Below are 21,570 nucleotides of genomic sequence, written 5' to 3'. Positions count from 1 at the left end.
CATAGTGACAGGTATACAATTATCCTCACAGGACTATAAATATAATCACAGCAATACAAATATAATCACAATAATATAAACATAAACAATACAAATATGTTTAGGCCATATTTAAAAAAAAATAATAGGACAAAAATTAGCGATTATATACGTCATACAAGTAACCCTACTAAACATTCTATAATTGACAAAGGTAGAATACTAGATAATAGAGTTATTATAATAAGTCCTAGAGACATCAGTGTTCTGAATTTTGTTTACAGAATGATAGAGATCTAACTAGTAAGCAAAATACAAAAATATCTTTACATATAATCTTAATCTTAATTAGGATTTAGGGTATTCCATATCCTAGTTGATCATCCAAATCTATTTCTACAAAACCTTCTTCAGCCTTTGCCAATTCTTTCTTTGTTGTTTCAAGAACAGCATCTATAGCAATTGCATCTGCTTTCAGGGTCTTAACTTTTTCTTCTAAATCAACCACATTAGCCTTAAGCTTTTCCACCTTGGCTGCATTCTCAAAATAGGTCAAAGCAGATTTAACATGTGGCTCCAACCAACTCAAATCATCAAATCTAATCTCAGCTTCATCCCATAAATCTTGTAACTCCATACGAGTATGATCACTCTTCATGTCCTTCACTTTCTTAGTCTTTAGAAAATGCAACAGTTTCCCTAATTTTGTGAATGAAAGTTGATTGAACCTTTGGCTCCTTTTTCTCTTTCTATGGCTTTCAATAAGAGAAGGGTACTTTGAACATGAATTCTCTAGTAGTTGAACATAGTCTTTCTCCATTTTGCATAATCCCCTGAAATCCAAAAATAAAGCTGTGGACTTCATAACTGAACATGGGTGATTTTGATCATGATCAAGTCCTAAACCATTGACAGAAACCTCAGCAACAACAATGCCCGTGTCGTTTACAAGAAACCCGTTTTTGCGGTCAAAAACTAGGTCTGAATGTACTCTGAAGGAAACAACATCAACTCCTGTTTTGAGCTGATGAATATTGATATTCTCACTCTCTAGCAAAATCACAAATCATAGGTCAAAATAAAGTTTGATAAGAAAAAATGCCGCTAGATGATTAATCAAAAGGACAAAGGATATCCATCAAAGAATATAATGATACCATTTATTATAGTGGATTTGCCATGAAGCTGATCAACTAAAGAGAGCTTGAAGTTAAGAGATCTCGATCCAACAGGAACATTATCAATGTCACCAGCATACAATCGATCTACCAATAAGCCTCGTAAATAAATGTTGGGCATGCCTGGAAGTATAGCTATCTGCCTAAAAAAGAAACCAAAGGTAACAGAATTTATATAATTAAGTACACATGCAAAATCACTCATATTATAAGCAGTTAAAGTTTTGAACTTTGTGGAGTCAAGGTCCAGAATATTTTTGACAAATCCAAAACATTAGAAATAAAATGAAATGAAATAAAAAGTTAAAAGTAATATTTTGAAAGAATGAGAAATGCATAGAAGAAAAAACTATCGTTGTAAGTACATACCAGGAATAGGGACCAACGAAGAAGGTGTCGGAGTAGAAGAATTTGAACCAAACCTGACTAGAGAAGTTGTTAATGGTCCATGTGAACTTGCTGGTTGTTAAAACATTTACTTCTTGTTGCTCCTTTTCCATTCTCCTTCCACCCGCCAAGTATTAGTGAAACCCCAGAGTAATCAACACAATGCTCAGAGAAATATTAATATAGACAAATTTTTACTTATTTCAATAAAAAATAGAAATCAGAAGAAAAAGCTTACCTACAATCTTCTCTTCTTCTTCTTCTTCTTCACCTTGGTGGGTTCTGCTTCAGATGCCGAACAATATGCGTCTCTTTTGAATTCTGAGATGGAGATTGAAGTGGGATGGGGAGTCAAAGTGAGTCTCATCTTCCAGGAGAAAATCAGGCGAAAAGACAGGCATAATCACGGTGGGACACGTGGCCAACCAGAAGAAAATCAAACGGTGCATGTTGACCACCAGAAATCGGATTGTACAATTTCCATTTCCTCCAAGACTCGCCACCATTTGCTTGTATTATGTTTTTTTTGAGTTATTTTTTTCAAATATTATACTTTTATACACATTTATTTTTTAAGCAATGCTAGGGGTTAGTAATTTTTGTGATTGTTAGCCATCAACTAACCATCAATGATGATTTGATGGTGTGAGATTAGTGTGAAATTTCATCCAATGACTCACCTTTCTCTGCTGAATACATGCTGACCAAAATTCAATAAAATTGCTGGCTCTAGACTTTGCCTTATTTTCTTAGGTTGGGAGGAACTATGTTTCTTAATTTATTATCATCTTCAATAGAAAGAGTGGATGAAAAATGTGATATAAAGCATGTATTATAACATTATAATATTACATTATAATGAGGGTTTTTTTTAAGTAAAAAATGCTCAACACATTAAGAGTGGGGCAGAAGTCTAGTAGCAAAAGACAACTTAAAGTACACACCAATATTGAATAACTCAAAAAATAAAGAATTTTTTAGTCATTTTTGGTATTGTCATCAACAACCAAAAGATTTACTACTAAATCACTCGTCCGATAGCATAAACGACTTATTTATAATCTTCACCACATCTGAGACTTGATTATTGAATACTCGACTATTTCTTTCTAGTCAAATAGCCCAAAGGACAGCAAAGAATCCACGAACCATCTTTTTCTCTTATTCTTTCTCTGTGAAGCACACTACACCTGCCACCTGAACCCAGTAAATAGATAAAAAATAGACTCAACGGACTTATAACATAAAATACATATATTATCATGCCGATCAATAACACCTAATCTGCTTAGTCGTTACTTAACGAGAGTTAACTAATAACAACATATATTATACAATCTTAGACTTTCAGTATTTCGCATGCTAGTTATCGTTGATATCTCCAATTACAAAACCTTCTTCCTCTTTCACTAAAATCCTCAGCAACAATTGTGCACGTGTAAACACAAGAAACACTTAACTAGAAATTGATTAATGAAATTTTTAGTTTGATGAAACCAATACAAAGTTATCATAACTTAATGCCATTAATAAAATAATTTATTAAAGAATATAATTTTGAATGACAACTCACAAGAAACTATCAAATAGCAATGCAAGTTTGGTTTAATTGCATTAGAAAACATACGCTAGAAGCTGGAAATTAATAGCAATGTTCACATTTCCTTTTCAACAAAAGAAAAAAGTCCCTCATTTATTTGTATCAACTTATATATCATAGATAGGGTATTCCATGACCTAATTCGTCATTCAAATCTTTCTTCACAAAGCCTTTCTTAGCAATTGCCAATTCCAATTTTGCCCCCTTCAAGATCATCCTTTGCAGCAGCCACATTTGTTTTCAAGCTCTCAACCCTATCCTCAAGATCAACAACATAACCCTTCAGCTTTGTCACCATCTCTTCTTTCACCTTATAAACTTTCATACGCAGTGCAGATTTAACATGAGGCTCAAGCCATGTCAAATCATCAAATCTAACTATCTCAACTTCATCCCATAAATCTTGAAGCTCTTTACAAGCAGCATCATCATTCAACATATCCTTAACTTTCTTAGTCTTGAGAAAATGAAGTACTCTTCCTAAAGCTGTGAATCCCCGTTCAATGAACCTTTGGCTCCTATATATTTCTTTTTAGAAGGCTTTCAATAAGTGAAGGGTGCTTTGAACATGCTTTCTCTAGCAATTCAACATAATCTTTTTCAATTTTTGCTACACCCTTGAAATCTATTAACTCTCTACCAAATGAGACATTATTGTTGAGAGAAACTTCGGCAACAACGACGCATGTATCGTTTACAAGAAACCCATTTTTCTGGTCACTAAATTTGTCCATGTCCATTACTATCATCGGTAAATGACGTTTGTGGAAATCCTCATACAAACTATCTGGAAAAATGACAAAACAAATTTAAGGTGAGAAATTCTTTTGAATGGAATTATTATTACCACGCCAAGGTGTAATGTAAATGGAATGATGTCAATAATGGAATATGAGGTACTATTATATATGGATTTGTTTAGTTGAATGTGAATTAGGAAAAAAAAAAAAAAAACTGTTAACTAGTGTCCAGTTATATGGTGACACTTTTTAGTATATATAATGAAAACGGGGTAGGTGGTTAATTATGGTTATGGATGATAATATTCGTCATACCTGTTTTTGTCATTTTGCCATCAACCTGATTAATCAAAGACAACTTTAAACTTGCATATCGGTTCCAGTAATCAGGAAGATTAGTAGAATTATTCCCTGCATCCCAACAAATTTCAACGTCATCTTCTCCTTCTGGATATAAAAGTATCCTCCTAAACAAGATAAAAAAAATAAAAGTAATTGAAAAAAATTAAAATAACCTCAAAATTAAAGTAGGAGCTGATTCAATAATTGAAAGCAACGTACCACGGATGAGAGCCAGCGAAGAATGTGTCAGAGTAGAGCACCTGGCAGTTCAGACCAAAGAAGTTGTTGACGGTCCAAGTGAACTTCACAATTGTTCCACCATTGCTTTTTGATCCTCCATTTCATTAAATCAAGTAAGTAATGATACTGACAATGGGAGTGTAAATAAACTTGAAACTTGATCTATTTATGGGAGGATGACAAAATGCAGCTTCTTTGAGTAAGTTGATGACGGAGAAGATCAGAAGAGTGCATGGTTGAAGCAAAAGGAACATAGAATTCTTTACTTTTGTGGAGACATTTTCATTTTCCAAAGTTCAAGTACACCAAAAAATTCAAATAAAAGATTCATTTCTTGCCCTAATACGAGATGGAAGTTTTTTTAGAAGATTGATAAAGAAGAAAAAAAAATTCTAAAGATGATAGATTAATGAGTACACAACAAGATTTTGGCAGGGTTAGAGAATTTGAGACACAAAAAAGAAATTAAATGTAAAAATTAGACAAATAAATACTTGTGTGGATAGGTTATGTAGTGAGATGAGTTTTGTCCAAGAGTAACTTGGCAGCATGAAAGATACTATGAAAAAGCAAATATGATGCAAATTATGTTATATTGTCTTTCGGTGTTTTGATTGTTGCTATGTTATAAGAAAGGGTGTTTACATTCAAACCGAAAACAATTCAGACCGATTGCACTAATTTGGATTTGATTGGATTCTATTTTTTGCAAATCACTGGATTTGATCGGATTTTGGATCTAACTTTTCATAACCAATCCAATCCAATCAAAACTGTACAATGTGCTATAATGTTATTATTTTATTATTATATTTATAATTATACTTATAATATATTCAATTTGTTATATATTTTTATATTATTCATGTATTATTATTATTTAATAAATATGTTATGTTCAAAATGTGATTTATTTATTTATTTTAACTAATCTATAATTTTATTTCCATTGCCTGTTGTTGATTTTTAAGATATTGTTGAGACTTGTTTTGTCATTGTTGATTATTTAAAATTTGATACTGAGACTTGTTATTATATATATATATATATATAATTTTTTTAATTTACAAAATCGCAAATATAATTCAATCCAAATTGCTTGAAATCTCATCAGATTTTTTTAAAAAATCATCTAATCCAAATCGTACCGCAAGTAAAATTAGTATTCAAATCGGATGAGTTTTTAGTTTAAAACCGATCCAAACAGCACTGTGAACACACTCTATTTCTAGGTATAATGAAAGTGTAATAATCTATGAAATTGAAAATGTAAATGCAATGAAGATACATTTTCTGTTAATTAATTTCGTCAAATGAATATTATTTCTTTGCTATTTAATATGTATGAAAAATATGATACGAATATAAAGAAAATCACAACAAATTATGCATTGAATTATGAAATAGAAAGTACTTTTGCATTATATATTCAAAGTCATCTAGATAATCACAGAATAAATGATCCACCAATTCATAACAGTGATCCACTCACATAAGAAAAGACAACATCAAAATTCAAAAGTGATTTATATCATAAACAAAACAATGTCACATATTATGACATAGTCTAAAAATCTTACAGAGCAACATCACATATCAAAAAGAAACCTTAGATAGATTAAAGTTTCAATTAAGTGTTGTCTTTCTAATTCCTTACTTAAGTCTTTCACTCCTTCTCACACTAAAGACTTTGGTCTTAGACAAAGACAGAAATGCTGGTGCAATTGGATCGGAATAGATGGCTGAAATGGTATTATAGTGATAGGAACTGAGTGAGATGATGTTATAAGAGTGTTCGGTGGCTGATAAAGTGGCACAGTGATGAGAACTGACTGAGATGGTGATGCAATGGTGTTTGATGGCTGAAATGGTGATACAGAAATATTTGGTGGCTAAAATGGTAATGCAGTGATGAAAGATGGCTGAGATAGTGGTACAATGATATTTGATAGTTGAGATGGTAATACAGTGGTGATCCACAATAATATTCATAAGTTAGAAATGTTTATACAAGTTATTTACACCCTCAAATAAACATGATATTATATTATTATCAATATATATTAATACACTACCTATCTACATAGTTGAATGATGAGAGCATGAAAATGGGATAGATGGTTATGGATGATAATATTCAATCATATACCTTTTGTTTCTGTCATTTTGTCATTAATCCGATTAATTAGGGACAACTTGAATCTTGCATTTCGGATCCACTCATCAGGAAGATGAGCAGAATCCCCAGCATCCAAATAAATTGACAAACATTCACATTCTTCTTCTTCCTCATTCTCAAATGGATATAAAACTATCCTCCTAAACATGATTTAAAAAAGTATAATTAAAGCATCCTAAAATTAGAGTAGGATTAAATTCAATTGCAAGCAGTCAAGCACCGTACCATGGATAAGAGCCAGTGAGCAAAGTCTGAGTTCAATTCAGTAGGAGTGAGCATGGGTTGGTTTGGTTTGGGTTTAAGATAAAATTAGAATCGAATCGATTAAAATGTAATTGGTTCAAATTTTTATTTTTTTGTGTATGTATCCGAATCAAACCAAACCGATTAAGAATGGATTGATTCGATTCGGATAATTATTGGGTGTCTGATAACTTTAAAATTCATAAAAAAACCAAATTTTTATCTTAAAAATTTAACAATAACATCAATAGAAATAATCCAAACAAGTTAAACAACAAATACATTAAAAATTATACTCATTAAAATCTAAACCTATTAATAGTGAATAATCTTTGTCTAATAGAAATACAAATTTGTTAATTAAACACCAATTTTTTTATTTAATTAATATATGATCGAGTTCACGAGTTGGTTCGGATTTTGCATTCTCAAGACCGATATCCGAACCAATCATTAACAAAGGTTATCGGTTTGATTCGGGTTGAATCTGATTACCTGTTAGTTCTAGAACCAATTTAATTGATTCGATTCGAGTTCGAACAGGTAATTGAGTACCCGCTATCCATGTTCACCCATACAATTCAGAGAAGTTGTTGATGGCCCATGTGAACAGTTGCTTTTTGATATTCCATTTCTAGATCAAGAAAACACTTATGTTGAGAATTATACACACGGCGTTATCTTGATTTATTTATGTGATTGGAACAAGAAACTACTTAACATTGAAAGTTGAAAAATAACTTCTTTTGTTTTTTTTTTTCAATTTTTTTCCTTGTTATAAACATCGTTGTTAGCTAACTCTTTTTTCAATACAAAACTTCCTTGTTTCTTTAATTAATGGCTCAATTCCTTTTAGATAAGAAAAATGTTAGATTACCAATATATTTTATTATTTTTAGTCAGTAATTAATTAATAATATTTGAAAATTTATTCAAATTAATTCCTAAATAATTCTAAAGTAGACTATTTGGTTTTGGTTTCTAATAAAAATTAATTATATAGTTGATCTTCAATATTTTCTGGTGTTAGACGAATTGGTCCTTTTTAATACCGTTCTGTTTAGCACTGACGAAACAATCTGATGTATCACGTCAATTTGGTGATTCAATCCTTAAACACCACGTGTTAAATTAGAACAAATTGGTCCCCTTAAACAAATCATTTACAAGGAAAATCACATATCACACAGATAAGTCCCTAAAACACTCATATATCAAACAAAAATAAATCCTAATCGTTTCATTTAAACCCTTCAATCTCCCTAAAACCAAATTTTATACACATAATTCTAATACTACTTTGTAGTCGGTTGCCTTACACAAATATAGTGACAGATATATAATTATCCTCACAAGACTACAAAAATAATCACAGCAATATAAACATAAACAATGCAAATATAATCGCAACAATACAAATATGTTTAGATTATATTAGAAAAAAGTAATAGGCCAAACATTAGCGATTATATACGGCATACAAGTTTCACTACTAAACATTCTATAATTGACAAAAATAAAATACTAGATAATAGAATTATTATAAAGTCCTAAAGACATCAGTGTTCTGAATTTTGTTTAGAGAATGATAGAAATTTAACTAATAAGCAAAATACAAAAATATCTTTATATGTAATCTTAATTAGGGTTTAGGTTATTCCATAACCTAGTTGATCATCCAAACCTCTTGCTACAAAACCTTCTTCAGCCTTTGCCAATTCTTCCTTTGTTGTTTCAAGATCAGCATCTATAGCAATTACCTCTGCTTTTAGGGTCTTAGCTTTTTCTTCTAAATCAACCACAATAGCCTTAAGCTTTTCCACCTTGGATGCATTCTCAAAATAGGTCAAAGCAGATTTAACATGTGGCTCCAACCAACTCAAATCATCAAATCTAATCTCAGCTTCTTCCCATAAATCTTGTAACTCCTTACGAGCATCATACCTCATCATGTCCTTCACTTTTTTAGTCTTTAGAAAATGCAACAGTTTCCCTAATGTTGTGAATGAAAGTTCGTTGAACCTTTGGCTCCTATTTCTCTTTATATAGCTTTCAATAAGAGAAGGGTACTTTGAATATGAATTCTCTAGTAGTTGAACATAGTCTTTCTCCATTTTGCAGAATCCCATGAAATCCAAAAATAAAGCAGTGGACTTCATACCTGAACATGGGTGATTTTGATCATGATCAAGTCCTAAACCATTGACAGAAACCTCAGCAACAACAATGCTCGTGTCGTTTACAACAAACCCGTTTTCGTGGTAAAAAACTAGGTCTGAACATAATTTAAAGGAAAGAACAACTCCTTTTTTGAGCCGACGAATATTGATATTCTCACTCTCTGAGAGAATCACAAATCATAGGTCAAAATAAAGTTTGATAAGAAAAATTGCCGCTAGATGATTTATGAAAAGGAGAAAGGAATAATAATTATATAAATGTGACATGTAATGAATATAGTATATCCATCAAAGAATATAATGATACCTTTTATTATCGTGGATTTGCCATGAAGTTGATCAACTAAAGAGAGCTTGAAGTTAAGAGATCTCCATCCAACAATGTCCACAGTATACAACCGATTTACCAATAAGACTTCTAAATGAAAGTAGGGAAAACGACGAAGCATAGCTATCTGCCTAAAAGAATCCAAAGGTAACAAAATTTATATAACTAAGTAAACATGCAAAATCACTCATATTCGTTCGTCCATTATTATATTGTAAGCAGTTAAAGTTTTGAACTTTGTGGAGTCAAGGTCCAGAATTTTTTGACAAATCGAAAACATTAAAAACAAAATCAAATGAAATTGAAAGTTAAAAGTAATATTTTGAAAAAATGAGAAATGCTTAGAAGAAAAAGGTATCGTTGTAAGTACATACCAGGAATAGGGGCCGACGAAGAAGGTGTCAGAGTAGAAGTCTTTGCACCAAAGCTGAGGACTATAGAAGTTGTTAATGGTCCATGTGAACTTGCCTTTTTTGAGCCGATGAATATTGATATTCTCACTCTCTCGCAAAATCACAAATGATAGGTCAAAATAAAGTTTGATAAGAAAAAATGACGCTAAATGATTAATCAAAAGGACAGAGGATATCCATCAAAGAATATAATGATACCATTTATTATTGTGGATTTGCCTTGAAACTGATCAACTAAAGAGAGCTTGAAGTTAAGAGATCTCCATCCAACAATGTCCACAGCATACAATCGATCTACCAATAAGCCTCGTAAAATAATGTCGGTGACACTTGGAAGTATAGCTATCTGCCTAAAAGAATCCAAAGTTAACAGAATTTATATAAATAAGTACACATGCAAAATCACTCATATTCGTTCGTCCATTATTATATTGTAAGCAGTTAAAGTTTTCAACTTTGTGGAGTCAAGGTCCAGAATATTTTTGACAAATCGAAAACATTAAAATTAAAATGAAATAAAAAGTTAAAAGTAATATTTTGAAAAAATGAGAAATGCTTTGAAGAAAAAGCTATCGCTGTAAGTACATACCAGGAATAGGGGCCGACGAAGAAGGTTTCGGAGTAGAAGAATCTGGTACTAGAAAAGAAGTTGTTAATGGTCCATGCGAACTTGCTGGTTGTTAAAACCTTTACTTCTTGTTGCTCCTTTTCCATTCTCCTTCCACCCGCCAAGTATTAGTGAAACCCCAATGTAATCAACACAATGCTCAGAGTTCTACTTATATATCAGCAAATATTTCAAGTAAAAAATAGAAATCAGAAGAAAAAACCTTACCAACAATCTTCTCTTTTTCTTAGCTACTCTTTCTTCAATACCAAACTTTTTTTGTTCCTTTAAGTTAATGGCTCAATGCCTTTTAGATAAACCACTATTAATAGAGATCAATAATAGCCACTCCCGCTGATTGTTTTGAAGTTCTTGTCAATTAATTATAGTTTTTTTTTTAATATTATTTTCAATTTTTCATTGCATCCCATTTAGTTCACTGCCTTAAAAATTAATTAAATTTAATTTAACTTAATTTTACTATAAATAAAGATTTATATTCTTAAATTAATTAATTAACTTAATTTTATTTACTGCCTTAAACCCTTTTTAAGAACAATAAAAGTCTGATTAATTATTATTATTTGGGAATAAAAAAAGTCACACATGTATGAGTATATGATGAAATGACCTTTTTGTTTTATAATAAATTGAAAATTTATATCATCAATAGAAGTGGCTAATAATTAAGTAGAGTAATTTTCTTGTGGTTCAAAACTGAGATCTTAATCATCGTCCATGCATTGGAAACTACACTACAGCACTACTTGTGAATTGTGATTAATTAATTATTAATCTATACAAATTCCTACCCAATCAGTCATTGAACATTGGAAATATATAGGTCAAATGTATTGGAATAATAATCCAGAATTGGGTCAAATTCAATGTTTAAAGTTTGAACTCAATACTAGCTAGCTAATTCAATATAACAACATATTAATTAATAATAACAATTGAATTGGGAATAAAGAAATTAAACCCCATGTTATTATAGTTGTGAATTTCGAAGAGATTATGACTTGTGAACGTCTTTAATACCATTTTGGCACAAGTTTGCCACATGCGAGAATTACTTCCCAATACGTCTGACGTGATAATTTCTACCTTTATTATTAGATAGTTTATCAAAAGTATTAATAAATCATCAAAAGCAGAAATTCACTGTGATTTCGAATGCATTCAATTCAATACATTGAAATTCCATTTTTTTTTCAAACATAATAGAGTGGTATTATTACAATTTGACAAAATTACCACTGATCCAAATAGTTTAATGCATAAAGACTTAAAGGTAAATTGGGGTCTCTCAAAAAAGATATGAATAAAACTATAAAAGACAAACACCAACAAAAAAGTTGAAATTAGACGAAAGTGTTGTAAAATAAATAAATAAAGGAGAGAAATAAATAAAAAATATAGAAATATAAATATGTTCGTATTTTATTATAATGTAAGAAATTTATCTATTCACTTAATATTATATGATGTAATGTATAAAATAAGAGAGGAATATATATATATATAATGAGAAAGAGAAATATTGTTCAGTAAAATAAGAGAGAGAATTGATTTGTGATTTATTATTTGCTTGCTTTTTTCAGAGCCAAATGCCTTTATTTATATATGTATGAGGAGGATCAATTTCAACATTCATTAATTATTATTCCTTTTTTGAGAATGTGAGTACTGCATGGGAATGGGCATCCACGTCCTATTCTTGTCACAACACTCCCCCTTGGATGCCCATTTAAGATTGTTGCCTCATTAAAACCTTACTAGAGAAAAACCCTATGGGAAAAACCTTAGTGAAGGAAAAAGAATACAATATCCTTTGTGATGGGGACTGCCTCATTAAAAACCTTGTCAAGAAAAATCCAATGAGAAAAAAAACTTGACCAAGGAAAATGTACCAATCTTTCAAAGGAGGATTTTGGGAGTGACTTTGTAAATAAATCTGCCAGATTGTCACTTGAGCGGATCTGTTGGACATCTATTCTCCCTTGATTTTGAAGATCATGAGTGAAGAAGAATTTGGGAGAAATATGCTTTGTTCTATCACCTTTGATGTATCCACCCTTAAGTTGAGTAATGCATGCTATGTTATCTTCAAACATGACAGTTGGAGCTATCTTATTATCAATCAGTCCACATGATGACAGAATATATTGAATCAGACTCCACAGCCAAAAACACTCGCGACTAGCTTTATGAATCCCCAGTATTTCAGCATGATTAGAGGATGTTGCAGCAATCGTCTATTTCGTGGACCTCCAAGATATAACTGTACCACCATATGTGAATAGGTATCCTATTTGAGATCTCCCTTTATGTGGATCAGACAAGTATCCGGCATTTGCATAGCCAACTAGTTGTGACTTGGATCCATAGGGATAAAACAATCCCATATCAACCGTTCCATGAAGATATCGAAAGATTTGCTTGATTCCACTCCAATGTCTTCTGGTTGGAGAGGAACTATACCTTGCTAGTAAATTCACAGCAAATGATATATCAGGTCTTGTATTATTAGCAAGATACATTAGTGCTCCAATGGCACTAAAATATGGTACTTTAGAACCAAGAATATCTTCGTTTTCTTCTTTAGAATGGAATTGATCCTTCTCCATATCCAAAGATCTTACGATCATTGAGGTACTCAAGGGATGTGACTTATCCATATAAAATCTCTTCAAGATCTTTTCTGTGTATGTTGTTTGATGAATAAAGATCTCATTTTTTATATGCTCGATCTGCAGGTCGAGACAAAATGTAGTCCTTCCAAGATCTTTCATCTCAAACTCTTCTTTTAGAGTTTTTATTATTGTTGGAATCTCTTCAGAAGTCCCAATGATATTTAAATCATCAACATTCACATCAATAATAATGAATCCAGATGTAGTTTTCTTTATGAAAACACATGGACAGATATCATCATTCTTGAATCCATTTTGGCCAGATACTCACTAAGACGATTATACCACATTCGTCCAGATTGCTTCAGACCATATAAAGATCTTTGCAATTTGACTGAGTATAACCCTTGCGAATATTCATTGGATGGTTTAGATATCTTTAGTCCTTCAGGGACTTTCATATAGATATCCCGATCTAATGAGCCGTATAAGTAGGCTGTTACTACATCCATTAAATGCATATGCAGTTTATAATATGCAGATAAACTGACCAAATAACGCAATGTTATTGCATCCACTACATGGGAATACGTTTCTTCATAATCTATACCGGGCCTTTGTGAAAATCTTTGTGCCACAAGTCGGACTTTATAGCGCACAACTTCATTCCTCTCATTTTGTTTTCTCACAAATACCCATCGGTATCCAACAGGTTTTACATCTTCAGGTGTACGGACTACAGGTCAAAAAACTTCATGTTTTTCAAGTGAGTCTAATTCAACCTTCATGGCTACTTCCCATTTTGGCCAATCATTTCTTTGTTGACATTCTTCGACTAATCTTGGCTCAAGATCCTTACTTTCATGCATGATATTTAATGCCACATTATATGTAAATATTTCATTAACAATTGTCTTATTTCGGCCCCATTTCTCTCCTGAAAAGACATAATTTATCGAGATCTCGTCATTTTCACTATTCTCAGGTACCTGAACGTCTTCTGGTGCTAAAACTATATCAGAATTTTGGACAACTGCAGGTGTGTCTATTATGTCTTTTTCAACAGAAATACTATTTACCTCTTTTCTCTTTCGAGGATTTTTGTTTTTGGAACCGACAGGCCTGCCACGCTTCTGGCGTGTATTTGCTTCGGTGGCAATTTGTCCAACTGGGACATCAATTCGTATTGGGGCATTTTTTGCTGGTATATAAGATTTGGTTATCCTCTTTGTATCGGAAAATGCATCAGGCAATTCATTTGCTATTCTTTGCAAATGTATAATCTTTTGAACTTCGAGTTCACATTGCCCTGATCGAGGATCTATATGCATCAAGGATGATGCATTCCAATTAAGTTCCTTTTCAGGAAGCTTATTCTCTCCCCCTAATGTTGAAAATTTTGATTCATCAAAATGACAATCCACAAACCGGGATTTAAATACATCTCCAGTTTGTATCTCAAGATACCTCACTATAGAGGGAGAATCATATCTAACATATATCCCCAGTTTTCTTTAGGGTCCCATTTTAGTGCGATTAGGTGGTGCAATGGGAACATATATCGCACACCCAAATATTCTTAAATGGGAAACGTTTGGTTGCTGGCCAAAGGCTAATTGCATAGGAGAGAACTGATGGTAACTCGTTGGCCTCAAACGAATAAGTGCTGCGGCATGTAAAATAGCATTCCCCCAAACCGAGGTTGGGAGATTTGTTCTCATAAGCAAGGGTCTAGCAATTAATTGGAGGCGTTTAATAAGCGATTCTGCTAACCCATTTTGTATGTGAACATAAGCTACTGGATGTTCAACACTTATTCCATTAGGCAACAAAATAAATTGACAATCCTTTTTCTTCTTCTCCTTCTTCGTAATCTTCGTCCTCGTCGTCGTCACCTTGACGGTATAACAATAGCCTCCTAAACATGATTAAAAAAAAAAGGCAAAAAAATTAAAGCACTCCAAATATTAAAGTAGGAGTTAATTATTCAATTGCAAGCACCGTACCATGGATTAGCACCAACGAAGAATGTCTGAGAATAGAGCATCTTGCAGTTCTTCAGTTCTTGAGAGAAGTTGTTAATAGTCCATGTGAACTTCACAACTGTTTCCAGGTTTGCTTTTTGATTCAACATTTCCTTAAAATTAAGTAATGACTTTTGTTAAGAAGCGAAGCTTCAGGGCTATCCGTTATATATATATATATATATATATATATATATATATATATGTGTGTGTGTGTGTGAGTGGAACAACCTAATAAGCTGCGTAACATGATACTTGAAATGTAACGTTTTTTCAGGTAAACTCTTTTCTTGTTCCTTTAATTAATAGCAATGCTTTTTAGATAAACCATTATTAAAAGAAAATAACTGCCACCCCCATTGATTTTTTAAACACTTTTCAACTAATCATCAAATTTTCTTTTTTGTTTTAAAAAAATGAAATTATGATTTCCGTTGCATCTTATTAATTTATTGCCTTGAAAAATTAATAAATTTAATTTATTTTAATTTTACTATAAATATTTATATTCTTAACTATTAATAATTCTATTGAAAATATGACTTGTTTTTTTTTTTTTAAATCTGATGAATACATGAAGCAATTATCTTTGGTTTCATAGTAAATTGAAAACTTGTAATAAATGAAAATGCCTCCAATAGTTAAGTAGAGAAATTTTTTCGTAGTTCAAAATTGATGATGTTCATTTCCCACATGCATCGAAAACAACCACACTAAGGCACTACTTGTGAATTGTGATTAATTATTAATCTTTACATATTCCTATCCGATCTTTCATTCAACATTTGAAATATATATAGAATGTTGTTATTAGTTTATATATATATATGAAAAGCAATTCCAAATGAGTTTGTATAAAATTAATTTTGCAAAATTGATTTTGATAAAAAATAAGTTTGTCTTAAAGTGATTTATATTTGATAATTTTTGTATCAAAATAGATTATAGTAAAATAAATGTTATTTGGCTTATACCATTCAAAATCACTTTTAGATAAAAAAATTACTAAAATAGACATCAACTTAAATAATTTTTTATATTATCCTATCATTTTAATTTAGATATTTAAATAGATCTTATTAGTTAATTTTATAATAAAATTAATATTTACTTACTAAAATAAAAATAACATATAAAAATAGACAAAATATATTTTTAAATAAAAATAAAAAATATAAATTTTAGATATATATTTATATATGTAAAAAATATTTAATCAAATATGTTACATTTTTTAAGTATTAACATAAGAATGTTACTTTAGTATTTTTTACATCGTATTTTTATTCTAGTACTCTCAATAATCTTATTCTTAATATTAATTTAGAATCCAAAGTTTATGATTTTATTATTATCTATAATTAATTTTTTATTTAATTTATCTTTTTTAATAGAATTATAATTTATATTACAAAAAATTACATTAAAACATAGTATACGAGAACTACAATTATAAAAGAAAGTACTAAAAATAATAAAAAATTAAATATTTATTTTGTAGTGATTGAAACAAATCTAAAATTTCTTGATGATCTTTTTATATAGTATATTTTTAGTATTTTTGTTAGTATGTTATAATTTTTTACTATTATTATTATTTACAGTTAATTTTTTATTTAATTTACTTTACTTAATAGAATCAATAAATCATATTATAAAAAGATAATAACAAATATAATACACAAAAATCACAATTATAAAAGTGTATAATATCAAACAAACAGTTGAAAAAAATAAAAATAATAAATAATAAAAAAATAGAGCTCATATAAATAGAAATAACAATGTTTCTATAAACAATACAATAACATACGTAAAAGTTAAATAAATGATTAGTATCCAAAACTAAAAGCCCGTTAAAAAAATGAAGAAGCTATAAATAGTTGCTTCTTGTAAACGTAGTTTTAGTAATAAAATCACTTCTAGGTTTATAAAAAAAAATTGTCAAATCAAAAGTCGAAGCTTTCAAAAAGTCTAAAGTGCTTTTTCTTTTCAACGAGTTTCAAACACACCCATATAGGAGCTGCTTCAATGCAACGACATATAATAATTAATAACAACAATTGAAAGAGTCTAGAAAGTTTTTCTCTTGCCACTTCAAAATAAAGTAAGAATAGTAATATTTTTATATGAAAAAGTTTATATTGGCTCCCTATTGAGATTCTTTTTATATATAGTGGCCTAGTGTGTATAAATTAATGAAAATAATGTGATCAAAAGTGAAAAAAGATGCGGCCAATTGTTTACTATGACAGGAAAAAATAAGGGACATAAAATAGTGGAGGACATGGGAATTTGGTAGAAAAAGTGAGTAAAAAAAGAGTAATGGTATATATAGTCAGTATAATTTATTATTTTTACTCACAATTAATTAATACCAACGTGATAATAATGTGTTCGTTTATTGCTTATAAACAGTGGCGGATCCACGGGGGACCTAAGGTGGCCATGGTCCCCCCAAATTTTTTTAAAAAAATAGTAAATAGTAATAATTAATAATATTAAATTTTTTTATATATAATATTAAAAAAAATATAACTTACAAAATTTTATAAATTAAAAAAACTAAAAACTGCATTATGTATTAGATATTTGAATTATTGTTGCTCTTGTTAACAAATAGCCCATTCTAATAATTAATAAAAATGGTTCTATTATACTAGCCCAAGCCCATACTATTAATTAAAGTAACCCTAGTACATTTTTCAAATATTTGTTTCAAACTATCATAGGCATAGCGCCACTTTTCTCTCTCTTTTAGTGATTCCCAAACTTTTGGTCTTCTACTCTTCTCATTCTAATTTTCTTTCCATACCAAAACAAGACATACGAAGAAAAACCATTGAAGAGAAGTGAACAACAAAATATTAACCATTGAATGCACAACAAAGATTCAAAGAGGTATATTTCAATTTTTTTTAAGTTAATGACAATGTCAAGTATTATTTACATTATTTATTTAAAATAATTAATTTTTTTTTATAATGGACAGTGTTCAAAGATTGAAGTGAGGACAAAACTCAATAGAATTATTTTTTTGTGAGACTTGGAACAAAAAATAATCAGGTAAATCAATAACTTTATTTTTGGTTATTATATATTTGTGTTTCTAAAATTATTTGTTATTGCTCAATAGGTTTAATATTTTTTTTTAAGAAAATAATATATATGCAATTATTTTTGTTTTTTTTTGTTAGATAGTTCAAGTTAAGTTAAAAATGTCAAAGATGAAAACAATTCACTCATTTTTCAAGAGAAAAGAGAGAATATATGATGAACAAAATTCAGCTTCAGATTCTTTGAGTAATGTTCAAAATATTATTGAACAACCTGTGACACAACTTGTTGAGCAAGATATTCAACCCCCTGCTTCCAAAATAGCAAGGACTGAAATAGATCAAGTTAATATTGATACATTGATGCGTGATCCCGGAAAGCGTCCGCAAATTTGGAATTATCCTATCAATCAACAAGATGAAATCCGTAGAGCATACATAAAGTTTGGACCATATCAATTTATTATGGATGAGTACCCTCTTTGTGGTCTAGAAAGTCATCCTCGTCGTTTCAAAGCTCATTGGTTTAAGAGTTTTTCTTGGCTAGAACATTCGCCAGAAGTGGATGCTGCATTTTGTCTTCCATGCTATTTATTTTCTAGAAAATCAAGTCCATTCACATCAGGAGGATTTCGCAATTGGAAAAAAGTGAATAATGGAAAGGATTGTGCATTTTTATCTCATGCGGGTAAATCTCTTAATTCTCCTCATAATATTGCTGTTAAGTCTTGTAAAGATTTGCTTAATCAATTATGTCACATTGACAAAGTATTGGCTAAGCAAAGCTCACAACAAGTTTTAAGCAATAGATTGCGTCTTAAAGCCTCTATTGATACTGTCAAATGGTTAACGTTTCAAGCTTGTGCTTTTAGGGGACATGACGAGAGTCATGAGTCTCAGAATCGAGGAAATTTTCTTGAAATGTTAAAATTATTAGCTTCTTACAATAAAGAAGTGGATGCAGTTGTTTTGGATAATGCTCCTCAAAATGCAATATACACATCACCTTCTATTCAAAAGGAAATTCTACATGTTTTTGCTAGAAAGGTGCAAAATGAAATTCGCAATGAGATTGGTAATGCAAAGTTTTGTTTGATTGTTGATGAAGCTAGAGATGAATCTAGAAGAGAACAAATGGCACTTGTTGTTAGATTTGTTGATAAGCATGGATTTGTCAAAGAAAGGCTAATAGATGTTGTTCATGTCAAAGATACTACTTCTGCTACTCTAAAACAAGAGATTTGTTCTGCATTATCTCATCACAATCTCAACATTCAAAATGTTCGAGGTCAAGGGTATGACGGAGCTAGTAATATGCGTGGAGAGTGGAAAGGGTTACAAGCTTTAATTATTCAAGAATGTCCTTATGCATATTATGTTCATTGCTTTGCTCATCAATTACAGCTAGCTCTTGTTGCTGCGGCTAAAGAAGTTGTTGATGTTCATGCTTTTTTCCAAAGTTTGAGTAATATTATCAATGTTGTGTGCTCTTCTTGCAAACGCAATGATGAATTACGATCTGCTTATGCAACTGAAATTTCCCATTTAGTTGCAACTAATCAAATTGAAACAGGAAGAGGAGCAAATCAAATTGGCACATTAAAAAGATCAGGAGATACCAGGTGGAGCTCTCACTTCAACTCAATTTGTAGCCTTTTACGTATGTTTGGAGCAACAACTTCAGTTCTGGAAGATTTGGCTACTAATGGATCTACATATTCTCAACGTGGTGATGCTACTTATGCTCTTAAATCTTTATTATCATTTGATTTTGTTTTCATTTTGCATATGATGAAAGAAATCATGGGAATCACTGATAAACTTTGTCAAGCATTGCAACAAAAATCTCAAGACATTTTGAATGCTATGCATCTGGTTTCTAGTACAAAGTCATTGATTCAACAGTTAAGAGATAGTAGTTGGGGAGCACTTTTGGAGAAAGTTAGTTCTTTCTGCAATGATCATGCTATTCAGATACCTGATATGGGTGCTTCTTTTAGTGACATAATTCGGTCTCGTCGTAAAAAGGATGTTGTCACTGTTGAACACCACTATCGTGTTGACATTTTTACTAGCGTGATAGATTTTCAATTGAAAGAGCTAAATAGTAGATTTAGTGAGCAAGCAACCGAGCTCCTCATACTGAGTACATCTCTAGATCCTAAAGATGCTTTCAAGTTATTCAGTGTTTGCAACATATGCAATCTTGTAAAGAATTTCTATTCTTTAGATTTTTCTGAGCAAGAAAAGATTCAATTGGATTATGAGTTACAACATTATGAATTTGATGTGGTTAAAGCTCCAGATTTTCAGAATTTGTCTACTCTTGCTGAATTGTGTCAAAAATTGACAGAGACAGGAAAATCAAATATATATCCTTTAATTGATAGATTAATTCGTCTTGTTTTGACTCTTCCTGTGACAACAGCAACAACTGAACGGGCCTTTTCAGCTATGAAGATTATTAAAACAAGGCTTCGAAACAAGATGGAAGATGAATTTTTAGCAGATTGTATGATTGTATATATTGAAAAGGAAATTGCTTCAAAATTCACTTCAGAGATGATAATTGATGATTTTAGTTCCATGAAGCATCGTCGAGCAAGTTTAAAAATATCAAAATCTTAAAGTATGTAGTTAAACATTGACTTTTATATAATATAATTACTTTTTTGATATATATGCTACAAATCATATTTTGTTAATTTTTTGTTATATTTTATATTTAATTGGCCCCCCTCTTATGAAATTTCTGGTTCCGCCACTGCTTATAAAATTGTCATTGATATTTGATAATCAAGCTAGTAAAAACTTCTACCTTTATTATTAGATGGTTCAACAGAGAAAGGTGAAAATGTGATATAAAAGATATATAAATAATAAATTAATAGTTAACAAGAAGATATGTTATGCTATTAGAGTATTTCACATGCTAGCTCATCATTCAAATCTCTAGCTACATAGCCTTCTTCCTCTTTCACTAATTCCCTTCTTGCTTTTTCAAGATCTCTCTCTGCAACAATCATTTTTTCTTTGAGGCTCTTCACCTCACCCTCTAGAGCAACTACATTACCCTTAAGCCTTTTCACCTTCATCCCTCTCTCCATATAATTTTTCATACCCAATGCAGATTCAACATGTTCCTTCAACCAACTCAAATCATCAAACTTAACTATCTCAAGTTCCTCCCACAAATACTGAAGCTCTTTACAAGCATCATCGTTCATCATGTCCTTCACTTTCTTAGTCTTAAGAAATTGCAGCACTTTCCCTAATGTTGTGAATGACCATTCATTGAACTTTTGACTCATGTTCCTCTTTCTATGGCTTTCAACAAGATTTGGACGCCTTGAACATACTTTTTCCAACAATTGAACAAACTCTTTCTCTATTCTGCATAGACCCTTGAAATCCACTAACACAGTATCCTTAGGAGAG

The 21,570-nt window shown here is 30.8% G+C and overlaps 4 protein-coding genes across 8 annotated transcripts; 1 reads left to right on the top strand and 3 right to left on the bottom strand.

The window, feature by feature from the left end:
• Positions 1–199: 199 nt before the first annotated feature.
• On the bottom strand, positions 200–2,020 carry LOC112756868 (uncharacterized). Of its 2 annotated transcripts, XM_025805483.3 has the most exons (4): positions 1,783–2,020; positions 1,527–1,661; positions 1,137–1,300; positions 200–1,029 (listed from the first exon to the last, which is right to left on the bottom strand). In XM_025805483.3, exons 2-4 carry the CDS (start codon positions 1,655–1,657, stop codon positions 335–337), a joined length of 990 nt encoding a protein of 329 aa, XP_025661268.1. In that variant the 5' UTR covers positions 1,658–1,661; positions 1,783–2,020; the 3' UTR covers positions 200–334. The 2 variants fall into 2 exon arrangements, with proteins under 2 accessions (XP_025661268.1, XP_025661273.1); XM_025805488.3 differs by having other exon boundaries at positions 1,580–2,020.
• A 1,299-nt stretch (positions 2,021–3,319) lies between these two features.
• Positions 3,320–6,793, bottom strand: LOC112729681 (MATH domain and coiled-coil domain-containing protein At2g01790-like). Its single transcript, XM_025779843.1, has 5 exons — positions 6,616–6,793; positions 4,446–4,560; positions 4,200–4,351; positions 3,713–3,931; positions 3,320–3,630 (listed from the first exon to the last, which is right to left on the bottom strand). The coding sequence occupies exons 1-5, from the start codon at positions 6,791–6,793 to the stop codon at positions 3,320–3,322; spliced, it is 975 nt and encodes a 324-aa protein (XP_025635628.1).
• A 1,579-nt stretch (positions 6,794–8,372) lies between these two features.
• Positions 8,373–10,757, bottom strand: LOC112756853 (uncharacterized). Of its 4 annotated transcripts, none has more exons than XM_072221824.1 (6): positions 10,645–10,757; positions 10,399–10,527; positions 10,008–10,159; positions 9,771–9,900; positions 9,376–9,527; positions 8,373–9,229 (listed from the first exon to the last, which is right to left on the bottom strand). In XM_072221824.1, the coding sequence occupies exons 2-6, from the start codon at positions 10,521–10,523 to the stop codon at positions 8,538–8,540; spliced, it is 1,251 nt and encodes a 416-aa protein (XP_072077925.1). In that variant the 5' UTR covers positions 10,524–10,527; positions 10,645–10,757; the 3' UTR covers positions 8,373–8,537. The 4 variants fall into 4 exon arrangements, with proteins under 4 accessions (XP_072077925.1, XP_072077927.1, XP_025661256.1 ...); XM_072221826.1 differs by having other exon boundaries at positions 10,399–10,524; positions 10,645–10,756; XM_025805471.3 differs by having other exon boundaries at positions 10,399–10,724.
• A 7,738-nt stretch (positions 10,758–18,495) lies between these two features.
• Positions 18,496–20,992, top strand: LOC112756843 (uncharacterized). The gene is made up of 2 exons (XM_025805459.2): positions 18,496–20,340; positions 20,963–20,992. Exons 1-2 carry the CDS (start codon positions 18,496–18,498, stop codon positions 20,990–20,992), a joined length of 1,875 nt encoding a protein of 624 aa, XP_025661244.2.
• Positions 20,993–21,570: the final 578 nt, after the last annotated feature.

The sequence above is a fragment of the Arachis hypogaea genome, chromosome 2 (assembly GCF_003086295.3).
Source record: "Arachis hypogaea cultivar Tifrunner chromosome 2, arahy.Tifrunner.gnm2.J5K5, whole genome shotgun sequence".
NCBI lineage: Eukaryota > Viridiplantae > Streptophyta > Magnoliopsida > Fabales > Fabaceae > Arachis > Arachis hypogaea.
This window is presented reverse-complemented; position numbering and strand designations above follow the sequence as displayed.

Bases quoted from the DNA above. Each gene is read 5' to 3' on its own strand.
- LOC112756868 (XM_025805483.3), bottom strand. From the start codon at position 1,657: ATGGAAAAGGAGCAACAAGAAGTAAATGTTTTAACAACCAGCAAGTTC. The intron at 1,301-1,526 runs GTATGTACTTAC...TTTCTTTTTTAG, and splicing joins TTCGTTGGTCCCTATTCCTG to GCAGATAGCTATACTTCCAG. The intron at 1,030-1,136 runs GTATCATTATAT...TGATTTTGCTAG, and splicing joins CAAATCCACTATAATAAATG to AGAGTGAGAATATCAATATT.
- LOC112729681 (XM_025779843.1), bottom strand. From the start codon at position 6,793: ATGTTTAGGAGGATAGTTTTATATCCATTTGAGAATGAGGAAGAAGAA. The intron at 4,352-4,445 runs GTACGTTGCTTT...TATCTTGTTTAG, and splicing joins TTCGCTGGCTCTCATCCGTG to GAGGATACTTTTATATCCAG. The intron at 3,932-4,199 runs GTATGACGAATA...TCATTTTTCCAG, and splicing joins TGGCAAAATGACAAAAACAG to ATAGTTTGTATGAGGATTTC.
- LOC112756843 (XM_025805459.2), top strand. From the start codon at position 18,496: ATGCGTGATCCCGGAAAGCGTCCGCAAATTTGGAATTATCCTATCAAT. The intron at 20,341-20,962 runs GTAAAGAATTTC...CTTTATTATTAG, and splicing joins TTTGCAACATATGCAATCTT to ATGGTTCAACAGAGAAAGGT.
- LOC112756853 (XM_072221824.1), bottom strand. From the start codon at position 10,523: ATGGAAAAGGAGCAACAAGAAGTAAAGGTTTTAACAACCAGCAAGTTC. The intron at 10,160-10,398 runs GTATGTACTTAC...GGATTCTTTTAG, and splicing joins TTCGTCGGCCCCTATTCCTG to GCAGATAGCTATACTTCCAA. The intron at 9,230-9,375 runs GTATCATTATAT...TGATTCTCTCAG, and splicing joins CAAATCCACGATAATAAAAG to AGAGTGAGAATATCAATATT.